At 35.3% G+C, this 22342-nt stretch overlaps 1 protein-coding gene across 3 annotated transcripts; it reads right to left on the reverse strand.

Moving 5' to 3' along the window:
• On the reverse strand, positions 1–20541 carry LOC307126806 (nuclear pore complex protein Nup107-like). Of its 3 annotated transcripts, XM_079817518.1 has the most exons (27): positions 20410–20500; positions 19959–19990; positions 19774–19859; positions 19378–19470; positions 14558–14667; positions 14310–14439; positions 14096–14199; positions 12375–12502; positions 11778–11826; positions 11347–11418; positions 11173–11261; positions 10892–11084; positions 9828–9918; positions 8565–8644; positions 8010–8069; positions 7781–7926; positions 6942–6990; positions 6789–6858; positions 6580–6695; positions 6270–6459; positions 5072–5184; positions 4880–4982; positions 3599–3759; positions 3187–3312; positions 2978–3091; positions 1135–1302; positions 1–210 (listed from the first exon to the last, which is right to left on the reverse strand). In XM_079817518.1, exons 5-27 carry the CDS (start codon positions 14558–14560, stop codon positions 103–105), a joined length of 2463 nt encoding a protein of 820 aa, XP_079673644.1. In that variant the 5' UTR covers positions 14561–14667; positions 19378–19470; positions 19774–19859; positions 19959–19990; positions 20410–20500; the 3' UTR covers positions 1–102. The 3 variants fall into 3 exon arrangements, with proteins under 3 accessions (XP_079673644.1, XP_079673643.1, XP_079673645.1); XM_079817517.1 differs by lacking the exon at positions 19959–19990 and having other exon boundaries at positions 20410–20541; XM_079817519.1 differs by lacking the exon at positions 19959–19990 and having other exon boundaries at positions 20420–20500.
• Between the last annotated feature and the right edge of the window lie 1801 nt (positions 20542–22342).

Genomic DNA, 22342 nt, shown 5'->3' on the forward strand with positions numbered 1-22342 from the left:
GTAGCTAAACAAGCAACCAATCTTTATTCAAATACAAAATTACTAAGCTCAATTTTCTTCCAAAACAGGACTGAGGACATAAACAGCATGAGAAAACAGTGTCTAGGGCTGAATCTCATATCCAAGTGGATCCAGGCCTTTATCCAGCAAAAGTAGAGATGATTCTCTCATCTTCAGGAGAAACTTCTGTAGCTCCTCTTTAGAGAAAACCTGACAGAGACAGAAAGTTCAGATCACATAAATAGCTTTACTTTAAGGGTGTTTTCACACTTGGGTCCTCTTTAAAATAACCAAACTCAGACTCCTTTAAGTGGACCAAGAGGTGAACCAAGTAAAAAAGGACTCAGTCCTCTTCACGTTCACACTGTCCCTGTACCTGAAAGAGGACTCAGATCCTTTTTTGGTCCACTTTAGTAGGAATGTGGTCTCAGACCCCTTTGTGTTCATACTGTTGCTTTTTGGATCAAGTCCTGTTCAGTATTTGATGGCTGACCTTGTGGCCTTCAACATTTGACCCCATTCACTTACATTGTTTGTGCCTCAGTAACCAAGATATTTGTTTGTAAAGATTATTATTATTATTATTATTATTATTATTACATTGCTAAAAATGCTGTTGAATTGAGTTGTTTATGTTTTTACACAAAAATGTTTTTTTTATTGCAGAAGGCAATGGTAACATCAAAATACAAAAAATAAACAATACAATAAAATAATAAAAAAGACGCAAATTAAATAAACTGCTTTAAAATTTCCAGGTAGATTAGGTATGCCTAAAAACACCATTCAAGCAAAAAATGCATATTCTTCACTGTATGACGTAGGCTACTCGACTGATTCTTATATTAGGCTTGTAATGCAGATGTTTATATTGACTTAAGACAAAACCACCTGATTATGTGAAACCTAAATGAAGTGAGAATGAAGTTATGTGAACTGAGATCATTTGGAGTGTTCACATATGGGCCAAAAATCACGCAAACCACGCTCAGGCCCCTGAAAAGGACCAAGTGTGAAAACACCCTAAAACAACACACAAATGCATTTACTTTCACCACTTATGGTAATTTAAAAAGAGAAACACTTTTCATGTCTACATTCACAATCATTCTCTAAAAGGTTTAGATGCCACACCTCATATAGTCTGTGTTGGTCAGATGCGATGATGTCAGCCAGACGCAGACTCTCCTGGTGGCGTTCAGTGCGCTGCAGTACGGTTAGCAGAAGGAACGACATCATGGGCAGACACAAACGCCGCAGCAGAGCCATTTGATGAGTGCGATCAGAGTCTTCCTCTGCTTCCTGCAAAAACACACATTCAGCTAATTCTGAACATACTACAATCCAAAAATGAATTTGTTCAATTTAAAATTATTATAAAACAAAATGAATTTAGTAAATATATGATATATATTCAATTATTTAAGGTTATAAATAGGGCAGTCACTAATGATTATTTATGGTAATTGAGTAATCTTATTGGGTGATAAAAAAAAATAGACCCAAGCAAAGAACTAAGCCTTTAAAATTACTTAAAATACATATATATTAAAAAGCAGTAATATTAGATTCAAAGAAAGTATCAAATGCAAGTTTCATAGAACAACACTGTTAAAACGCACAATATACATAATATAAACAATCAACTTCTGAACATTATGTATTATAAAAAATGCCTGCAGAGAGAGCCTGGTGTTGTTACACTTTACAGCAGATCAAATCCTTGTTTAAATATTAGCAATCGTATAAGATCATTACAAATCACACTGTGCGACATGGATCTATTAAACTTGGGTAGTTTTTTTATGTAGACTGTACGATGATGACTCCTATTGACGCGTAGGCTAAGATGTAAGTTTCTATAGTAGAATAAAACGTCATCAGTATTCGCTAATGGTAAACAAAAAGACCATGATGAATCACACTTTGGCAGTTTTAGTTTTTATGTGTGCTGAAAAAAAGAGGACGCCACAAAAGACGAAGGGAAAATAGCTCAAGGTAAGCAGTTTTAGAGCCATGTCACATTGATTTCATGTCGCATTTTTATTGGCTGGTCAGTAGACACTGCGGTGATCATGCTGAATTTCTGACAGTCACAAAATTGTCGTAGGCTATCTATGGTCTCAAGACTGACAATGGCCGTCTTTGAACCTCTCTCATTGTGCGACATAGGACCACCGATTAGGAGACACGATCACAGAAATCGCCACGACGGTTTCACGATGGCAATCTTTTGTCTGGGACAGCTGAAAATCGTGCAGTGTGTCCTGGGCTTTAGACAAACAACATTTAATTCAAATGTTTACTTAATCTTAATCTTTATTTGGCCACTTCTTAACTATAGAAATGCTACAGCCACTGTCATTTTTTGAACAAGAATGAAACTCAGAGCAAGGGCTTAGACTTTTATTTTGAAACTGCGACGAACAGCTCACATATTTAGAAACATATTGATGTATTCTCCCGTATTGGCGTAGGTTTATAAATGATTTACCTTACAGATCTGATGAAATGGCAAACATTGCATTCCCAGATGAATGTTATAAGCAACACAAACCTCACAACATATGCAATGATATCAGTTCATATAGAGCAGCATTTACTGTGAACGGAGCTGCTCTGAGACACATGTAACCTACACGCATGTAAATAAAGCATATTATTATATATATAACCCGTAGGGTATGCCTTGGTGAATTCACAATAGTACAATGCTATAGTATGGTTTTAAAAAAGTTAATACATTGTGCAGCCTTAGAAAATGGTCTAATAATGCAGTTCATGGATTCTCGTCTCTGGAATGCACCACTTCCGGTATTTTGCCGGTTACTCAACACAGGTAAATTCCAATCAAGGATTTTTTAAAATCGAGTACTTGAATTTAATCAAGGAATCGTGACAGTCCTAGTTATAAATGACTCTGATCTGACAGTTATAATGTTTATCAAAGCTATAAATCAATATGGAACCTACTCACCTCTCTGACATCCACCATCCATCCTCCATCTACAAACAGCAGAACATTATATATCCTCTCCTTCACATCCTCAGTCAGTGCTCCCAGACGCCCCTGCCAGTTCTCATACTCCATCTGGAAGAAGTGAAAAAGAAAAGCCATTAACGATCAAAGTTAGAAGTGTTCACTACAGAATAGTAGTAAGCAGTGTGTGGATGTCCTGTTCTGACCTTGTACTCAGCTTCTTTCATCTCATGGGCCACCTTCTCTGTAAACTTTGCTTGAGCAGGTGCTGTGGGTTTCACCGGAGGGCAGTTCATGTGCTTGAACCACTCATTAAATGCTTCATGAGCTTCCTGCGAGGGTGGGAATAAATAACATTTTTTTTAATGTTTCTCATGTCCCTTATGATCACCAATTCTGCATTTATTTGATCAAAAATACAGTAAAAACAGTAGTATTGCAAAACATTTGTACACAAAATATTATTTATTCGGTGTCACATGATCCTTCAGAAGTAATAATAAAAGATTTATTTCAAAAATATTAAAAAAATATTAATTGTTCCAAACTTCTAAACTGTATTGTATGTTCATTAAAGTGACAAACAAATCAGTGTTGCACAAAGATGCTGCTTCTCACCAGATAGGCACGGATGCACAGATGCTCTCGAATAGCATTCTGCTCTTCAGCGGGAAGGGGCGTGTCCATGCCCTGCTCCTCCCATTGTCGGTAGATCTCCCGCATGGAATCTTCCGGCACTTTGGCAAAGACCATTTTAGCTGCATCATGCTTCTTAGATGCTATGGCAAAAGAAAAACATTAGATGTGAATAAATAAAAGACAATGCTTTGAATCGAACAAACAAAGCTATTCATAGTTTTCACGTGACATCACGCCATTATAGGAACGTCCACCTGGAGGGCAAAACAAGGCTTTCCTCCATTGCCCACCAGTCATTTTTATCAGGTTTGTAGTAAGTCCTAATGTGGTAAGACAGTGATATTACAAGACCAAATTCAATATACAACTTATTGATTATGCATACTTTGTATGGGCAAGCAAATGAATACAGAATATAAATACAACACAAGGTTTCTCGTTAAACGTTTTTTTTTCCATCGAAAACCATTATAAAGAAAATGCATTGCGTTCATATCTGGGCTCATCTGCTCGAAAATGTATATAGTATGCATCATCAAAAAGGTGTAAACTGAATTTGATCTTTTAATATCACTGTTTCATTACATTACAGCCCTTTAAGGGTATGGTTGCACTAATAAGGATTTTTAAGCCTGGCGTCGGTTCACCCTCCACCTGCTTGATCTGCCCTTTAATTCTAACAGTCTTTCTGCATAGTTAATCTGTGTTTAAAATTAAAGGGTGCAACACAACTCGATTTAACATAAAACCCAGATCAACAAATCCTTGATTTTTGTTTTTAGATGGAAAATTGACAGGCTTGTGCTGCAGTTTTATGGCTGTTTTGCCCTTCAGGGCACCGCGACAGTCACGTGACTGAAACTATGAATAAACACATTTCAATTATTGCGGTATAAACTAATGTATTTTCTGGAAAATATGTTGCACCAAAATATAAGTTGCATAGGGTCAAAACTCTATTGTTGAGAGAGAAAACACAGTAAAATACCAGTAAATAAAATTAATAATTTACAAACATTATAAACATCTATTTTAGTTTCCACAACAAATTCTTCAAATCTAATGGTATTAAGAACAGAAAAATAATTTAAAATATAAATATAAAATAAGGATAAATTATAGTTTTTTCATTGTAAACAATACATTTTATAAACAAAAATCAATTCTAAAATCGAAATATAAAATCAATTACAGAATATAAAAGTATCAATTACAACTCAATTACATCTTAATACAATAATTTAGCTGTAAAAGTCTCACCTAAGAACTTCCTCATGATGGCATTGCTCTGTTTAAGGGCTTCAGCTCGCTGGGCGGGATCAAACACCAGCCAGTCAATGACATCAATCTTCTGCTGATCCTCCTGTGTGAACAGATGAAGAGTTTTCAGTTTATTCTATTGGTAATTAGTTATAGTTTTATCAATTAAAACAGTTAACAGTTCATTTGTACCACTGTAGTTGCTGTATCCAGAGCAGGGGTCAGGTCATGGTGGGCAAACTCATCTGTGTCTCTCTCTCTGATGGTCTCAACTACAGTTTTTGTGATCGATGGAACGTCCAAACCTAAACACCACAAAGCATAAACATAATTTATAATAAGCATGTAATACCAAAGTAATGTACAGTGAAGACCCCAATATACTTCAAGCTAAATCAATGACGAACAAACTGGTATGACGTCATTTTGAACAAAATCAGACCAAAAAAAAGTTAATTTAGAGGTCATTTTGAGAGTTCAAAACAGTTGAAATTCCAAAGCGAAATTTCTAGAAAAGTTAGCTCCGGCTGGCAAACATTGGTTCATGGCGATGATGCAATAGGTAGATGGGCTCATGAGCTTTGACATGGAAATCTTCTCTGGTTAATTTAATCTGTTGAGGAACTGACACAGTTTTTTCATGTATAATACTGAAAAGCTGTTTTGTTAAAATTGTGTCCTCCAACAAGTTTTCCACGAGAGCACAAGGACACATACAATATGAAGCGAGAGCAGAAGTTGTTGCGTGAATGTGCGTTGGAGATTAATGTGCGTTGATTAGTTATCAACTCGTTTTCATCTGTGAAAAAAATGCAACTACCACTTTCAAGCCCCAGAAAGCAGTGTTAATTTCGTTGACATTCGCTGTCAATGGCGGGAGAGAGAGCTCTCAGATTTCATTAAAATTATCTTAATTTGTTATGAAGATGAACAAATGTCTTATGGGTTTGGAACGACATGAAGGGTGAGTAATTAATGACAGAATTATCATTTTTGAGCGAACTAAAAAAGTTATCTTTAAAGTGCTATATAAATAAATGTGACTTGACTTTACTTGACGGCCGAATTGCAGAGCTCGTGCAAACATCCACATCGCTATGATCAGAATCAGATGCTTTCTTAACCGCTGTTTTCTCACTGGTGTCACTTTTGTTTTGTTTTTATTTTGTTAGAGGAAAGCGTTCAGCACATATTTACATATTCATCTAAACCGCTCTCAGCAGCGTCAGGATATTTTCTAACAGCATACTGCTGCAAACTTCTTTTTACCCCTAAACAAAGAACAAAAAAAACAAAAAACTTTTCACGCTGTGAGTACATCGGGGCCTAGAGTCTGTCATTACCGCAAAATAAACCCCTTTCGCCATAATGCAAGACTCTTTGACCTCACCTGCTTGAGTTGCCAGGTCCAGACAGTGTTTGCGCTGCTCAGTCTCAGTGACTTCCTCCAGGAACTGAGCGTATTGTGACACGGCCATGTCAGAAGGAAGATGACTGACATAGAACGCAATGAGATCCACCTGCTTCTCCTTCACTAACAGAGAGATGTAGGCCTTCAGGATATCTACACACACCTCCTCCTGACAAAGACAGATCAAACCAATCAATGACTTTCAAACATTTTAATGTTTTTCTCTAAACAATAATTAGCTAGACACATGAAGAGCAATACAATCTAAAACACGCGTATGTGTACGTACCTTGAGCTGCATGCCCAAGCTGCGATAAAACAGCACTAAATGTGACATGAAGCGCAACAGATGAGCTGGCAAAGAAGTACTTCTTCCCAACCAATCACTGAGCTCCTCCAGAAGACCTTTCAACACAAGTTCAGTGGACATCAAATAGTTTTTCTTTTTCAAAGGAAAAAATAAAGCAAGATCCCTCAAAATATGTTCTCAAAGCATACCATCAAGATCTCCAAGAATGACAAACTTCTGAATCACATGGTAATGCTCCTTGGTTGCATCCAGAACCCTCTGTCAAAATAAAACATTTGTGCAAGATCAGAAAAGAGACATTTCAATCTGTTTAGTCTGTTACCTCATTTATTCATCCTTACTTTGGATTCTGTTGCTTGAAGCTCTTCAAAGACTTTCTCCAAAGTCCAACTGAAAAAGGAATAGAATCAATCATTTCGTGGAGAAGCACATTAATTAAAGGTCCCGTTTTTCCTTTTTTTTGAAGCTTTGATTGTGTTTACAGTGTGCAATATAACGTGTTCATGTTTCGCGTGTAAAAAAACAGTATTTTTCACACAATTTACTTATCTGTATACCGCAGTTTTCACTGTCCTAAAAATGGCTTGAGGATTTCCCTGTTCTATGAAGTCCCTCCTTCAGAAATACGTAACGAGTTCTGATTGTGCCAGCGGTTCCCGTGTTGTGATTCGACAGCAGCTTAGGGCACGTTGCCCGGAAAGGTCACGCCTCTTACCATAACGGGGAGATGCATGTGCTCAAACTACAGCCCCTGAAGGCCAAACAAAGGTGATTTGACTCCGGGATGAAAATAACAGCGTCTCGACGACATGGCGACAAACACTCTACGAATGTAACCGAACGCAACACTTCCTCTTCTCCACGTGGGAGAGCAAAAAGACCACGCCCCCTTTTTTGCATATTCTTGTGGGCGGAGGTTAGTCAACAAACTGCTCTACTGACGTCATTAAAGCAGGGCGTACAGGGATGTAGTCCAAACCGGCCGTTCGCTGTAGGCTTTGAAAGGGAACTTCTGTTAAATAAAATATCTCGCTTGGCATTGAACTTTGAGCTTTATAATTTTACAGGTATTATTTATGCTCTAACAGCAACATTACACACTAACTAAAGTTTGAAAAATGGGATCACGAAGAACAGGACCTTTAATATGATGTACATGAGAATGTGTTTAAAGTCGTACTTGGTCTCCAGGAACTCTCTGGGCAACTCCTCCAGCTCCTCACTGCCCAGACCAGAAGAACAGATCTCCTGCTCTACCAGAGTGTCCACCATCACGCGGAAATAAGCCCAGACTGTATCCTCCCACGACTCACACACGGGTAACAGCTGCAGGACATAAGGACATATTCAAATAATGACTAAAATCAAGAGGAAAGAAATAGTGTAAGAATGGATGGACGGTTATTGACCTGTTTGAGGTTTCCACTCAGTGCAGCATAGATGGCTCGTTCATATCTGTTGAACTGCTCCTGAAACAGCAAAACAAAGTAGAATCTAAATCAGAACAACAAATAAATGACTGAGACATTCACAGACATTTCATTTCATTTTTAATTTTAATTTCCTGAGACTTTTATCCTGACAAAGCAAAGGTCTTCAAACTTTTTTGTGCTAAGAACCCCTAAATACAATGTTTCCCTTATAAGGCAGCTACTGTATGTATTTTCATGTATAAAAATATATTTATACTGTGTGAGAAAATTAGTAAGAGTGCAATGATAAAAGACAACACATTTTTTGCACAAAATCATTTAATGTCATTTTGATTAAATTCAAATTCATTTGTACAGCCCTTTAAAATAAATTGTTTCAAAACAGTTTTGAAGTGTTGAAAATATTTCATAAAAATATCTTAAATTACTACGTTTACGTTAAAAATACATTTGCAACATTTAGTAGTTTCTCAAATTTCCTACTGAACCTCTAGCACCCCGTTGTATACCACTGATCTACAGTTTCCTCACCTCCTCTGCCATTCTCCAACAGCAAACCTTCCATACACTCCGATGAGGATTCCCCTCCACTGGCTGAAGCTCTCCACCTCCTAAACACACACACACACACACACAAATCAACAGTGTTCACTTCACCTGACCAATAATATCCAAGTCTCGATTGTGATCACTGGATTAAAAACATTTTTTTTTAAGAGAATGCATTCACAAAGAACTTCTAAATAATTAAATATTGATAACTAGGGGAAAAAAAGGCATGTTTATGGACTGTTTTGCAAACATTTTTAAAATTCCCTGACAATTGCATACTACTGAATCATACGACTGTTATAACATGAATGGACACATATGATCATATTTGAAACAATTAATCAAAAGGAAATTCTTTCATCATTTACTCACACTCATGTCTTTCCGAACCCATATGAACATCCTTGGTTCTCACGTGTCAAGCAAGCGCATTTGAGTTTCAATTTACCATATTTGTTGTGCTCTATGTATGTGCATTGATCAATGTTTATATGTTAATGAAAGCCTAAATTTAATCTGTTTATTAAAAAGACTGTTTACTGGAATACTTAATTATCATTGGCCATGCCTGACATTTTGAGGTGTGTTATTCCCCGATAACAATTGTCCTTAATAGCAATGTTGAATGACATACAGCGCACCTTGCGTCTGTTATTTTTATTGATTGTATTGAAAATGAAATCAGTATTAATAGTACTATAATATTGTTTTGGTGTTCTGTGTACATCACTGTAATGGATTATAAGATACTTAACACATAAGATTTCAAAACAGTTTAATCTTAAATCAATATCTCATCCCCATAATTATTTATGTAATGAAAAGCTGGGTCAGGGTCCTGATGATGATCACCCTGTCTAGGTTTATTATGCGATTACAACAGGCTGGATGTACCTGATCCCTTACTTATCATATAAAGTGTTCATAATTTAAATACTTGGATTAAACTACTTGATTCATATAGATTGCATTTGCAATGTCTTTAAAACTTTCTAAAGTGTCAAAGTTTTGGGTAAATTAACTTTCAAATGGAGGAACATACATTTCTCAGGTTTCATTAAAAAATATCTTCATTTGTGTTTTGAAGATGAATGAAAGTCTTATGGGTTTGGAACGACATGAGGTGAGTTAATGATGACAGAATGTTCATTTCTGGATGAATATCCTATTCCTTCAAGTCCAATTTAACATAAAAAGGTAAAATGTAGTTAAATGTTGGTTAGTAGGTGCATGTGTATTGACCTCCGTTGATGTTGGGGTCATGGTACAGTTTCCAGCCTTCCAGAGTGGCAGCACGCCAGGCCTGACCACAGCGCTTACATAGCCTCTGAGCCTACACACACACACACACACACACACACACACACACACACACACACACACACACACACACACACACACACACACACACACACACACACACACACACACACACACACACACACACACACACACACACACACACACACACACACACACACACACACACACACAGACACACAGACACACACACACACACAGACACACAGACACACAGACACACACACACACACACACACACAGACACACACACACACACACACAGATATATGGTGTCATTTTCAGTATTCACTACCCTGCCTAAACAGAGCAGAATGTCTAGGCTTGTCTGCAGTCACCACATAATCTAAAATGTCAGATATTTCTCTCAAAGCTCTTAAAAAATGTATTAGTTTCTTGATATATGTCATGTCATACATTTCAGGGTGACTCATAAGAGCCTCCGCTCCTTTGGCTCTGTGGCCGAGATGACACTTTTCTTTGCTTATTCACCTCACCTAACACTGAATGCATTGGACATTGTGCATTGGTGATTGTTTCCTTTTGAGGTGTGGCAATATTTTGCTTCTTATAGCTGACTTTTTTCTTTTTTTTCCCCTATTTTTTTTCAAAAGAAAATCATAGGTAGTTGTTCAAAGTTCAAAACTTTTTTTAATGTGTCCTAGTTGCAGTGTCATTACACAAATAAATAGTAAGTAATATTAACTAGCATGTGGTTACTATAGGTTTAGTGTTAGTTACTTGTAATTAATTATGCACCATTTTCTGTTAAAGAAATTAATTTAGTAACTATAGATATAGGCCACAGGACACATACACATTTATACAAAAATAAAGTGTTACCAAAAGTTTTTTCAGTTTTGAAACATACCTAATGTTGGAGATCAGACCAAAATATTTACAAATGTGAAACATTACTTTGTTTTGTAGAGTTACATTACTCAACTACAAAATGACACAGAGTCCGTATCAGACAACACACACACCTCATCAGTCATGCCAGCTCGTATGAGGTTGAAGAGGTTTTTGAGCAGGCGAGAGTCGTCCTCTCGGTCCAGGTCTGCCAGTGGTCTCTTCTGTCTGATGGGAGCATCAGGATCCAGTTCTGTGACCAGCGGCCTGCTAAAACCACTGCTGGACTGATTCCTCCTCAGCTTCAAGGTATGGAGCGTGTTTTCCCTAACATGAACAATCCACCATAAATGATTTACCAGATTAAATTTTATTCTGAAATCTGAGATATTCAATAAGTGGTAATATTACTTACCAGTACACAGATTTGGCGTAGTATTCAATGTTATCAGAGAAGTCTTCTATCTCATCTTTGGCTATACTCTCCAACCAATCAACCACCAGCTAGATAAACACACACCGTATATTGAGTGGAGGTGTTCATAAACACAGAAATCGTCAGAATGGGTGTAAATGGATGCATGTTTACCTGGCTCTGTCGCACCATACTGTCTTTTTGGAAGAACTGCTCCATTACCGCCTTCTCACTCTCACTGGGCATCTCCAGAGAAAACACAACCACAAGTTCACATGCAGTGGCCCCCATAAATATGGATGCTAAAGTCACAATTAATGTGTGAATGTCACTGCAATAGATACAAAATATCACACCAAGTGGCATCAGCATAAAAACAATGCTACGTGGTGACATAAAGAAAGTTTCTCAACACAGTTTGTCTTCATTTTGGACAGTATATCATTGTTTAATCATTTCAAACCTAGCAAGCTACATTTTGTGAAATGTTTTGTCTGAAAATGTGCTTGTGCTTGTGTTTGATATTTTGTAATATAATGCAATGACACTCATTAACTTTTAAGTGTGGCTCCAAACACCTTTTGGTGTAACACACAAGCACTTACAGTTATATCCATCATGATGTCTTCTTCTAAAACTGTCTGGACTCTGTCTCTGTGTTTAAGAGAGTTATAACAATATGTAAGCAAACAAGTAATACTTTTATTCACATATACATTATCGTTCTAATGTTTCTGGGATCGGTATGATTTTTTTTTTTGTTCTTGAAAGAATAATGTTCAACAAGGTGGCATTTATTTGATCAAAATTACAGTAAAATTGTCAAATATAATAATTTTTTTAAATGATTGTTTTCAATTTGAATATATGTTAAAATGTAATTTATTCCTGTAATGGCAAAGCTGAATTTTCAGCATCATTACTCCAGTCTTCAGTCAAATGATCCTTTAGAAATCATTCTAATATGATGATTTGGTGCTCAAGAAACATTTCTTATTGTTATAAATGCTGAAAACAGAAAGTTCAAAAGAACAGCATTTATTTGACATTGATTTAAAAAAAAAAAGCACACATTATAAATGTCTTTACTGTTACTTTTGATCAATTTAATGTATCCTTGCTGAATAAAAATATGAATTTCTTAAAAAAAAAAATCTTACTGACGTTAACGGTAGTGTAAGTCCTGTATGAGTGTGTTGTACCTGTATAGGGATGTGATGAGTCTCCAGGTCACCATCTCTTGCTGCAGCAACCAGGTAATGCTGACCGTCTTGGAGGATTTCTGCTGACCAGGGGCCGAACGGAGAACCAATTTCTGCAACATACTGACCTACAATACAGGTGAAGTAAGGATTTTTTTTCAGCTTGAAATGCCAGCATTTAAACAATTATAGGTTTTTCAAAAAACAAAAACATTCCTTTCCTGATTAACTCTTTCCCCGCCAGCATTTAAAAATATATATATAGATGATTGATCATTTTCACCAAAATGTAATGCCCATAGAATATTTTGATCATTTTCACCAAAATGTAATGCCCATAGACTATTTTGATCATTTTCACCAAAATGTAATGCCCATAGAATATTTTGTTGTATGAATATTATATATTATATATATATATATAAAAAAAGAGCAGACCCTCTGATTTTAACCCTCTGGTGCTCTTCGTTTAGGGGTTGCATTGGTTGTCTTCCCGGTCATAAGTGACCAGACACCTAAAAATTAAACTTCATCCACCCCAGTAAAACCAATGCAATTTATTTTTCTTCAATAATATTTTTTCTTTTTAATTTTTTGTATTTTGAGATGATTTGATGGTATTTTTTAATATTTATGCAATAATTATGATCTAATTTTGCTATTGAAAATGATACAAATTTTTTTTTTGTAATTTTTTTTTTATTTTAATTATTGCAGTATTTCAGGTTAAAATAGAGGCCTTCAAAATATTTTTTTTTGAAGGCAGATTAGCACCCTCTTTTGGAATTATTTAAGAAATCATGCAACCATGGGTGTAATCACTAGAGGTCTCTATGGAGAGGCTTGAGAATTCACTAGTTCTCTTTTGAACACATTTAATGATTTTTTTGGGGGTGGATTTGAATATATATATTTTTTAAAAATCTCAAAAACTATTTATTATAAGGTTTTAGATTTTGTTTTGTTGTTAAACATTTTTAGATTTTTTTCTGTTCATTTGTGTTTTTGCAGATTTCCCATTAATTTCCTATGGTGGTTATTTTTTTCACGACCAGTTAGCATGCTCGAATCATGACCCCAATTTTTTGTGCGTGTTTACATACCTAATGCTAGAAAAGTCCCCAAGTTTCATATCATTCCGATGAAGCAGTGATTTTTAAAATTTCAAAACAGAACATTTTCCGGTCAGAAATGACCGAAGAGCCCCATAGGGTTAAAAAAATAAAAAATAAAAAAAAATTAAAAAAAAGTTGTATTCTAGCTTCATGCATTCCTTTTTTAATAACACTTAAATATGGGTAAGTTTCCTTAAAAAAAACTACATTTTGAACAAAAAGCTAAGAAAAATCTTGGAAGTTTTTGTCAAAGACTACATCCAGTTCAGATTCAGAGCGATGATCAAACACAGATGGAGCAGATTGAGTCCATCAACACCCCTAATACTTCCACAGTCCTATAGCTCGTTCTGGGTCAACATTTCATTCAGTAACATTAGATAGTTTTGATTTATATGTTGTTTAATGTTGGGGGTTTTTTTGCGTCTTCTTCGCCTGTGTTTTGATCAGGAGATTCTGTACTCAGAAGATTCTGTATTCAGAAGATGCGTAATAACGCCGCCCCTACCGTATAACAGTGAAAATAGAGAAAATTCTGTGTTTGACAGGGAAAAAGTTAACGAAAATATGAATAAATTCCCCGTCTATGCACTACTAGGTATGTACCTTGTCCTGACAGAGAGCCTCATATTCCTCTAACAGATCAAACACAGCTGTGGATGCATGACGCAAAAATGACTGCAGAAATTCAGGAAACAAACTGAGAGACACTGGGAGAAAAAAAGGGAGAGAGAGAGAGAGAAAGAAAGAGAGAGCTGTAACTTCAACTTATATAAATAAACTGATAATTTAATTTGTGATGATTTTTATGAATATTCACCAGCCTCTCCGGGATCATCTTCCTTTAGCATGAGAGCGCTCATGCTGACATCATCAGTGAAGCTGGTGTCCACCAGCCCAGACAGAGGAGATGGGTAAAGACTGTTTGTCCAATCACTGTCATCCAAGTTCTGAAGTGTCAACATACAAGAACCAAGCAAAAGAGTTACCACTGATATCATACAAGCAAAATATATGTAGTCAGGATAAAAACAGGCTGTTGTGTTCATATGAATTGTGAGCACTCACCATGCTCAGACTGCCTCTGGTACGGGGTGTGTTTACGAAGCGAGGAGTTCTGCTTCCTGTCCCGAGGATGGCCGACACATCTGGGTTCCTGAGGGCACTTTTTGGGGTGACTGCACATGATTTAAAAAAATATCTGCGCATCAATACAGATCACTCTTCACAAACATAAAACTAGGAAAAGAACAGTAAACAAACTTTAGAATTTAAGTAACACGTTTTAATATATATATATAAAAAAAAGGATTTTCACTCTTTTGGATGCTACAATGATGGATATGAACATCCTCGGGTAAGGCACCCCATTCTAAAATTTAAAAGTCAACTGTATAATTCATAATTCATGTATTAAGACTCAATTTATATACTGTGAAAAGGTATTTTTATAAATGTGTAAAACCGATTATGCTTTTTTCTACTCACTAGAGTAATGTAGTGTTGATTTTATAATTTATATTTTTTGATAAATTTATTTTTTAATTTAATCACTTCCTTTATTTATTTTTAAATAATTTTGTTAGTTTAATCTTTTTTAATCTCTTTTTATACTGCAGTACCTTGTGGCCTGCTATCATTACAAAGACTATGCTCAAGCATCACATATATATGTATGTATGTGTGTGTGTGTGCGCGCGTATATATATATATATATATATATATATATATATACATATATATATATATACATATATATATATACATATATATATATATACATATATATATATATATATATATATATATATATATATATATATATACATATATATATACATACATATATATATATATATATATATACATATATATATATATATATATACATATATATATATATATATATATATACATATATATATATATATATATATATACATATATATATATATATATATATATATATATATATACATATATATATATATATATATATATATATATATATATATATATACGCGCACACACACACACACACACACATACATACATATATATGTGATGCTTGAGCATAGTCTTTGTAATGATAGCAGGCCACAAGGTACATACATACATACATACATACATACATACATACATACATACATACATATATATATAGTTTAGAAGTTTAAAGGTTTTTTAATTCTTTTGAAAGTAGTCTATTAATCTCACCAAAGCTGCATTTATTTGATAAAAATTATTAGTTTAAATTAACTGGTTTCTATTGCAATATATTTTAAACTGTAATTTATCCCTGTGATGCAAAGCTGAATTTTCAGCAGCCATTACTTCAGTCTTCAGTGTCACATGATATTTCAGAAATCTTTCTTAAATAATTTCGTATTATATTATCAATGTTGAAAACGGGTAAGATTAAAAAAAGAAATTAATACTTTTATTTAGCAGCGGCACATTAAATTGATAAAAAAGAAAGTAAAGACATATATGAAATTAATAAATATCACAAAAGAAATTGACGAATACTGAATCTGTTTTTGTGCAAGTGCATCTACACCACAGTGAGATAAAGAATACCAACTTTTAAGAATGCTGTAAGCATGTCATGTGACAAGAATCAATGGACGGGGTTCTTTTTTCTCTCCATAAATATTTTTTTTCTTCTCTGTGTTGGAATTCCATTTATGCTTTGATGAAACTTCCTCGTCGTCATGTAGAGTGCAGCTCATGGTTGCTTAGCAACGACAGACGTGCTAACATATCAACATAATCAATTCTGATTGTAAGCTCACAACTCTTACTGTGCGGCTGTATAGTGTAAACACTAGGGGTGTAATGGTACACGTATTCGTATTGAACCGTTTCGGTACAGGGCTTTCGGTACGGTGCGCGCATGTACCGAACGGTTATGAATGCAATCTTTAACAGTTAACCGTCGGCTTGTTTAAAGCGTGGAACACACTTCAATCCGAGTTCCCACACGAACATATTGAGTATTCAGTCCATTTTATCGCTCTATAATGTGATGTGACTGATAGACGCGTATCAGTTCAACTTCAAGCGGCAGCGCGCGAGTGAACGCGATCATCTCTTCCTAAAGAATAAACATAAATTAATATCTTAAGGTATGTTGAGGATACATTACAACTTACTGAAAAGTATCATATGTTGTGTAATTGCTCCATCAGTGTTTCAACCGTGGAAAGACAATAAAACAGCTTGTAAACAATGCATGGGCGTCGGAAGCAAAAAAAATGTGGGTGGGTCCTCAGAAATTTTTTACTGGAGTAGATGCCAACTACATTAAGTACAAATATACCACTTTACGTGGTAAACGTATAGGTGGGAAAGAGAAATGTATGTAAATCCCCATACTATTGAAAGCGACAATAGTGTAGGGGTAAGACGCACGTCATCTAGTTTTGACACAAACCGACCTGCGGTTCGAGTCCCGCATTCGCCGAAATCTATCTTCTCCGTTTTCCCATCACATATCAAATCGGAAAGGCATTTATTTTCAATACAAATTAAGAAAATATTAGAAAAGTGGAAATAAAGCGTCTATTATGTGTTTAATAATAAGTGTGTATCGATTAGGGGTAGGTAAACAGACATGTGCTAAATGTTAGAGACGATAAAAGTGAGTGGGTCCAATATCATTGATCGTAAAAAGTGGGTGGGTCTTGTCCCACCCACATACAATGGTTCCGACGCCCATGAAACAATGTCATGTAGAATCACGTTTACCTCAGAAGTCATTCAGTGTCCACAGTTGTGAGTTCACTAGAGAGATTAACTCTTTCACTGAATACATGCACTATATTAGCCTATATATTCGTTATATTAGCCTATATATATTCATTATATACTACTTAGCCTGTTAGTGATGTCTTGTTTATTTAATGTATGTTTAAATAAACCTGTCATGAAAATTACAGCCACTAAATGATTATATTTCAACAACGAATTGGAGAAAAAATAATAATAATTAGATTTAGATGTTAATGCAAAAACTGCCTTATGTGAAGCTTATGAGTGTTGATTATTATATCTAAAAATAAATAGCAAATTAATTTAGGCAAATAGTTTGGGCTCTGTTGTTAATCTTTAATAGCAATATGTAAGTAAGGGCTCCCTATATAGTTTACACAGGGCTCCAGAGTGCGACTAAATGGTCGCATTTTGCGACTAAAATTTGAGAGTGTGCGACTGAATTTTACGTCCAGTCGCACATGTGCGACCAGTAAATTTGCCTGCTGTCGGTACTGGATAAATTAAGAAAATACACTTACTAATTATAATTGATAGACGTTATGTCTGGCAAATTCTATCTTTGCCAGCCGTTTCTATATGAGATAATATTAAATCATTTGTCCGTGATGCATTTTTGCCATTCGCAATCCAGAAGAGAGAGAGAGAGAGAGAAAGCGAGCGAGAGCTCTCTCACGTGGAGCTGCAGCGAACACAACACCTCAGTCCGCTTAATGAGTGACGATGGCCAAGAGAACTACACAGAAGTTTAGTCTGCTTAAACTTTAGGGATGTGCTGTGATATTAATCTAATTTTATTTTCGATTTTGGCTTCCAAGAATTATAAAAAGATGATATGAGGTAAAACTATTCCTATAGCCGTGTTCCGTCGAGCGCGACATCCTTCCCTTCACAGCTGCGCTGTCATTTCTCCCTAAACCTAAACTAAACGTCAGATTCAGTGATTGTTGTAAACTGCAGTCTCTATACTGTTGCTAAACTGCGGGATGTGTGTGATAATAAAGAGCTATTAAATGCACAATAATCCGCGCAAGAGACGCTGTTTCTAACTTCAAGGCGGCTTATGTGTGTGTGCTGCGAAATGGACCGACTTGCAGTTAATATTTTAGGCTTTGTGTGCGCGTCTAAACAAATAAACAACAAATAGCTGGTGTCAAATTGACCGGATTGGAGAGTAGTTATTTTAACAGTTTATATCTTAAATGGGCGTAAATAGTTTGGAGAAATAGGAGAATATGATATTATTAGTTCTACATTGATCGGTCTTAAAGCGTCTAATAAACATGCTGACGATTGAGCCATTAATTCGAATCGAACAAAAGGCAAATAGAAAATATTCACATCTCTTGAATTAATAACTTTAGCTTTTATAAGCATTAATCTATCAATTTATACAGTGAAAACTATGCAGTGTTATTTTACATTTCATTACTTTATTAGATTTCTTTGTAGGTTTGTTCTTTACTGTAATATTAATGTTAGCAGACCTTCCGAATGCCTGCACACTGGTCCATTTACAAATAGATGTTTTATATTTTTGTTCAAACTTTGCGGTTTCTTTTGCTATATATATTTTACTTTTCAGATTATAAAGCCATGTTAATTATGTTCTTAATTATATTTTTTTATATATATATAAAAAAAAAAAGGATAATAAAAAGAACCGGTAAGAATACTGTTAAAGTACCGGATCGATAAGCAGTATCGGTAAGAGTAGTAATACCATTAAAACCTTAACGATACCGATCCCTATTAGTAATACAGTGGAAATTAGTAGATTTGGTTAGCATGTTGATTTACGGTGTGCGCCCCTAAAATTTCTGGTTGTGCCCCTAAAATTTTCAGTTGGGGGCCACTGTGCTCCAAGTGAAAAAAGTTAGTCTGGAGCCCTGTTACAGCATTATCTTTTAGAAAATTTTAGTTATAACTGAATTCATTTAAGGACAGACACATATTTTTTTTCATTAAACCACTGTTGAATAAAAATGAATAAAAAGCAATTTTGTAAAACTGCTGTACCTAATCCGTACCGAACCGTGACTTCAAAACCGAGGTACGTACCGAACTGTCAGTTTTGTGTACCATTACACCCCTAGTAAACACTGTTTACTCACATGTCTGTTTAAGGAGAGATCCAGGTGTTTGGCGCAGTAGGGGTCTAGCAGGGGTAGTGCTGGTCCCAGGAGTTTCATCCTGTGCCAGTGGGACTGAACAAACAATCAAGGAAAAAAACAAACCTTCTTACATGTTTAGAACATATTTCCAGAGCAAATTTAGGAGATATGGATAGTGTTTAACATTATGTCTATTTAACAAGTGTCCATGAGAAAAAAACCTAAACAGAACCTATGACACCATTTCTGTCTTCTGTACAGCTCCTTTATGATTTTAGCAATGTTATTTTCCTGTTTATTATTGTATAAAGCATTGCATTAAATTACGTTCACACTATAGCTATAAAAGCACTATATAAACAAATAACTTATGGTATTTGATCTTGGTAAGGATACATGCAACTTTTTTGTGTGAACTTTTTCTGCGGGCAGCCCGGGTCACCTCAGCGTCCCGAACCGCTGGACTCAACCAGGTCTGATTCCTGCACAGGATACAGAGACACCATAATTACATGTAAAATATTATAACATGTTACTATGCATGCATAAAGATATTGTGTTACATTATGTCATATACTCACACATATTGTTGAACACAGATTGTCTCCCCAGACTATAATTGCATTAAACGGTGTTAACCCATCATACTAAACAGATCTAAAATGACTTACCCAAACATAAAATAAACTCAAACTTCAAGTAAAACATAATCAAATAGCGAATATAGCTAACAACTGGTTATGCTTGTGTCAAAACAAAACAAATATTAACTATTATTATTTTGCTTAACGTAGAGTTTTGTGACTGTATTTACATGAAAAAAATACATTACATAATGTTTCCTTGTAAAAAAAAAAATACAATTATTATTTTCTGTCGTGAGTGTTTATATTATTCAGTGTGTAAATGACATGTGGAGTCGTTCTCACAACAATAATAACAATTCGGCCAACACACGACCCAGATATAGTAGCCAAAATAATCAGATAACATTTATACACAAATAATGTCGTAGTAAAATGTAATATTTACCAGTCCATACTGTCGTAAGTTCACGATTGCTAGCAAATGATGCTAGCGCACTTGATTTTGCGCCTTCACTTCTGAGGTTGGTTCTTCTTCTGAGCTGTGCATGTGATTGCGCCCATCACACTGCCGCCTACTGGAGAGGATGGATGAGTATTACAAAACCATACCCGTCTGTTAGGTAGTGCCAGAGCCATAGAGAGAGATGGCTCTATGGCTCTAGAGATGGCTCTCTCTATGGCTCTGGGTAGTGCCTGATAGATCAGTGGTACTGCCACATACTGGCCTCAGAAGAAATTACATGCATAGCAATGTGTCTTTCTATTTGTTTAATTATGTCACGTAATCTTCTGAAATGTATAGCCTATTGCAATACTGATACCATTTAATCTTGTCCTGATTATATTGCATTAAGATTGGTCTCTCTTTTCAAAAAATATTTTCATCCTAATCCAATCCAAATGTATCTATTACATTAGTGGCACATGACATATGTATGATGGGATTATTTTTTAATTTATAAACTAAATTGAAATGTCACGTCTCATAAGTGGTATTCGGTGGCTATTTAACGGATTCTCTGTACAAATGTCACGTAGTTATTAATGTCTATATTAACGTCAAGTAATTATTTCTCGGCTATACTTATAAAGATGCTAGTTGTCCCACCTTCTCATAATTCAGTGAATATTTTATTAGGTTAATTTTGTAAAGGTTAATTTCTGTATAGACATATTTGGCTACAAAACAACTGAACAGCACTGTTATATTCCATATTTCAAAAATGGCATAACTCCTGTTCCCATGTTGAGAGGAATCGTGAGGCGTTGTTAGTCATAGACTAAATATGAGCAATGCATTTAGGGTGAATTCAGGGCGATTGAGATGACTTGGAAAAAGTGTCCCAATCCCCCTGAATTCACCCCTACTCATCTCACTTGCACAAAAACAGATTCAGTATCCCTCAACATGAATAAAAACAGTGTAATGCAAACTCAGAATATAACACAAACCTGCAATAAGTAAGTGTTAAATCATTTAAATATACTTTATGCTTTTAATCTCACTTTATTAATCAATGTCTTTGCCGCTGATGTTCGATGATAATTCTATGATCATTCTTATTAGAATGGTTGGATGAACTATTCTCATAAGCAAAAATAACTTTATAGTTAAACCACATTTGTGTGTCTTTTTTTGTTTTTATTGCTGAAGTGTTTTTCTTTCTTTTCCTGCGTCCTGTTCCTCAGCAATCCAGAGGAACTATTGTACAGATGTCAATATGTATTTCCTTCAGCCTGAGGCATATTCATTTCACTTGAGGTGTGAAAGGGCCTTTACATTTGCCTGAAAAGGGAACTACTGTCACCGTCCCACAGGTGGGACGCCTGGTGCTCTTTTTTTGATCGCCTTTTTTTCATATCATATATTTAAGTAATTATCACAAATTAGGTATCATTTGAAAGCTTACAAACTCAAAATCCATCCTGTGAAAACCGTTTTGAAATCGGACATTGTGTTGCCATGGAAACGTTACTCTAAATTATTCTAGTGGGCTCCTCCCCTAGTGGGCGCTGTCATGTTTCATATTACAACAATTATTTTAACTACTTTATATTCAAAATCTTTTCCAATCTTGACAAAACGCATATTGTCGGAAAGGTCTGAGTCTCAAGGGTCCATATTTGGTGACTGTTTTGTGATGGAAGTAATATTTGGACAGAAATTTACAGGAAAATGCATCAAAAACAACAATAAATGGAATTTGAATGACACCCGGTGGCTATTTTTGGTACAGCACCCTAAACAAAATCTCATGGGGACTTCAATTTTTGTGATATCAACTTCAAATTTGGAAAACAAATTGGTTAGACATATGGCTTTGATTTTATAGTAATTTTAGAGTAAATTCTTTTTTGTAAAATATATATTTTATATG

This window comes from Gobio gobio (genome assembly GCF_949357685.1).
Source record: "Gobio gobio genome assembly, chromosome: 5".
Classification (NCBI taxonomy): Eukaryota; Metazoa; Chordata; class Actinopteri; order Cypriniformes; family Gobionidae; genus Gobio; species Gobio gobio.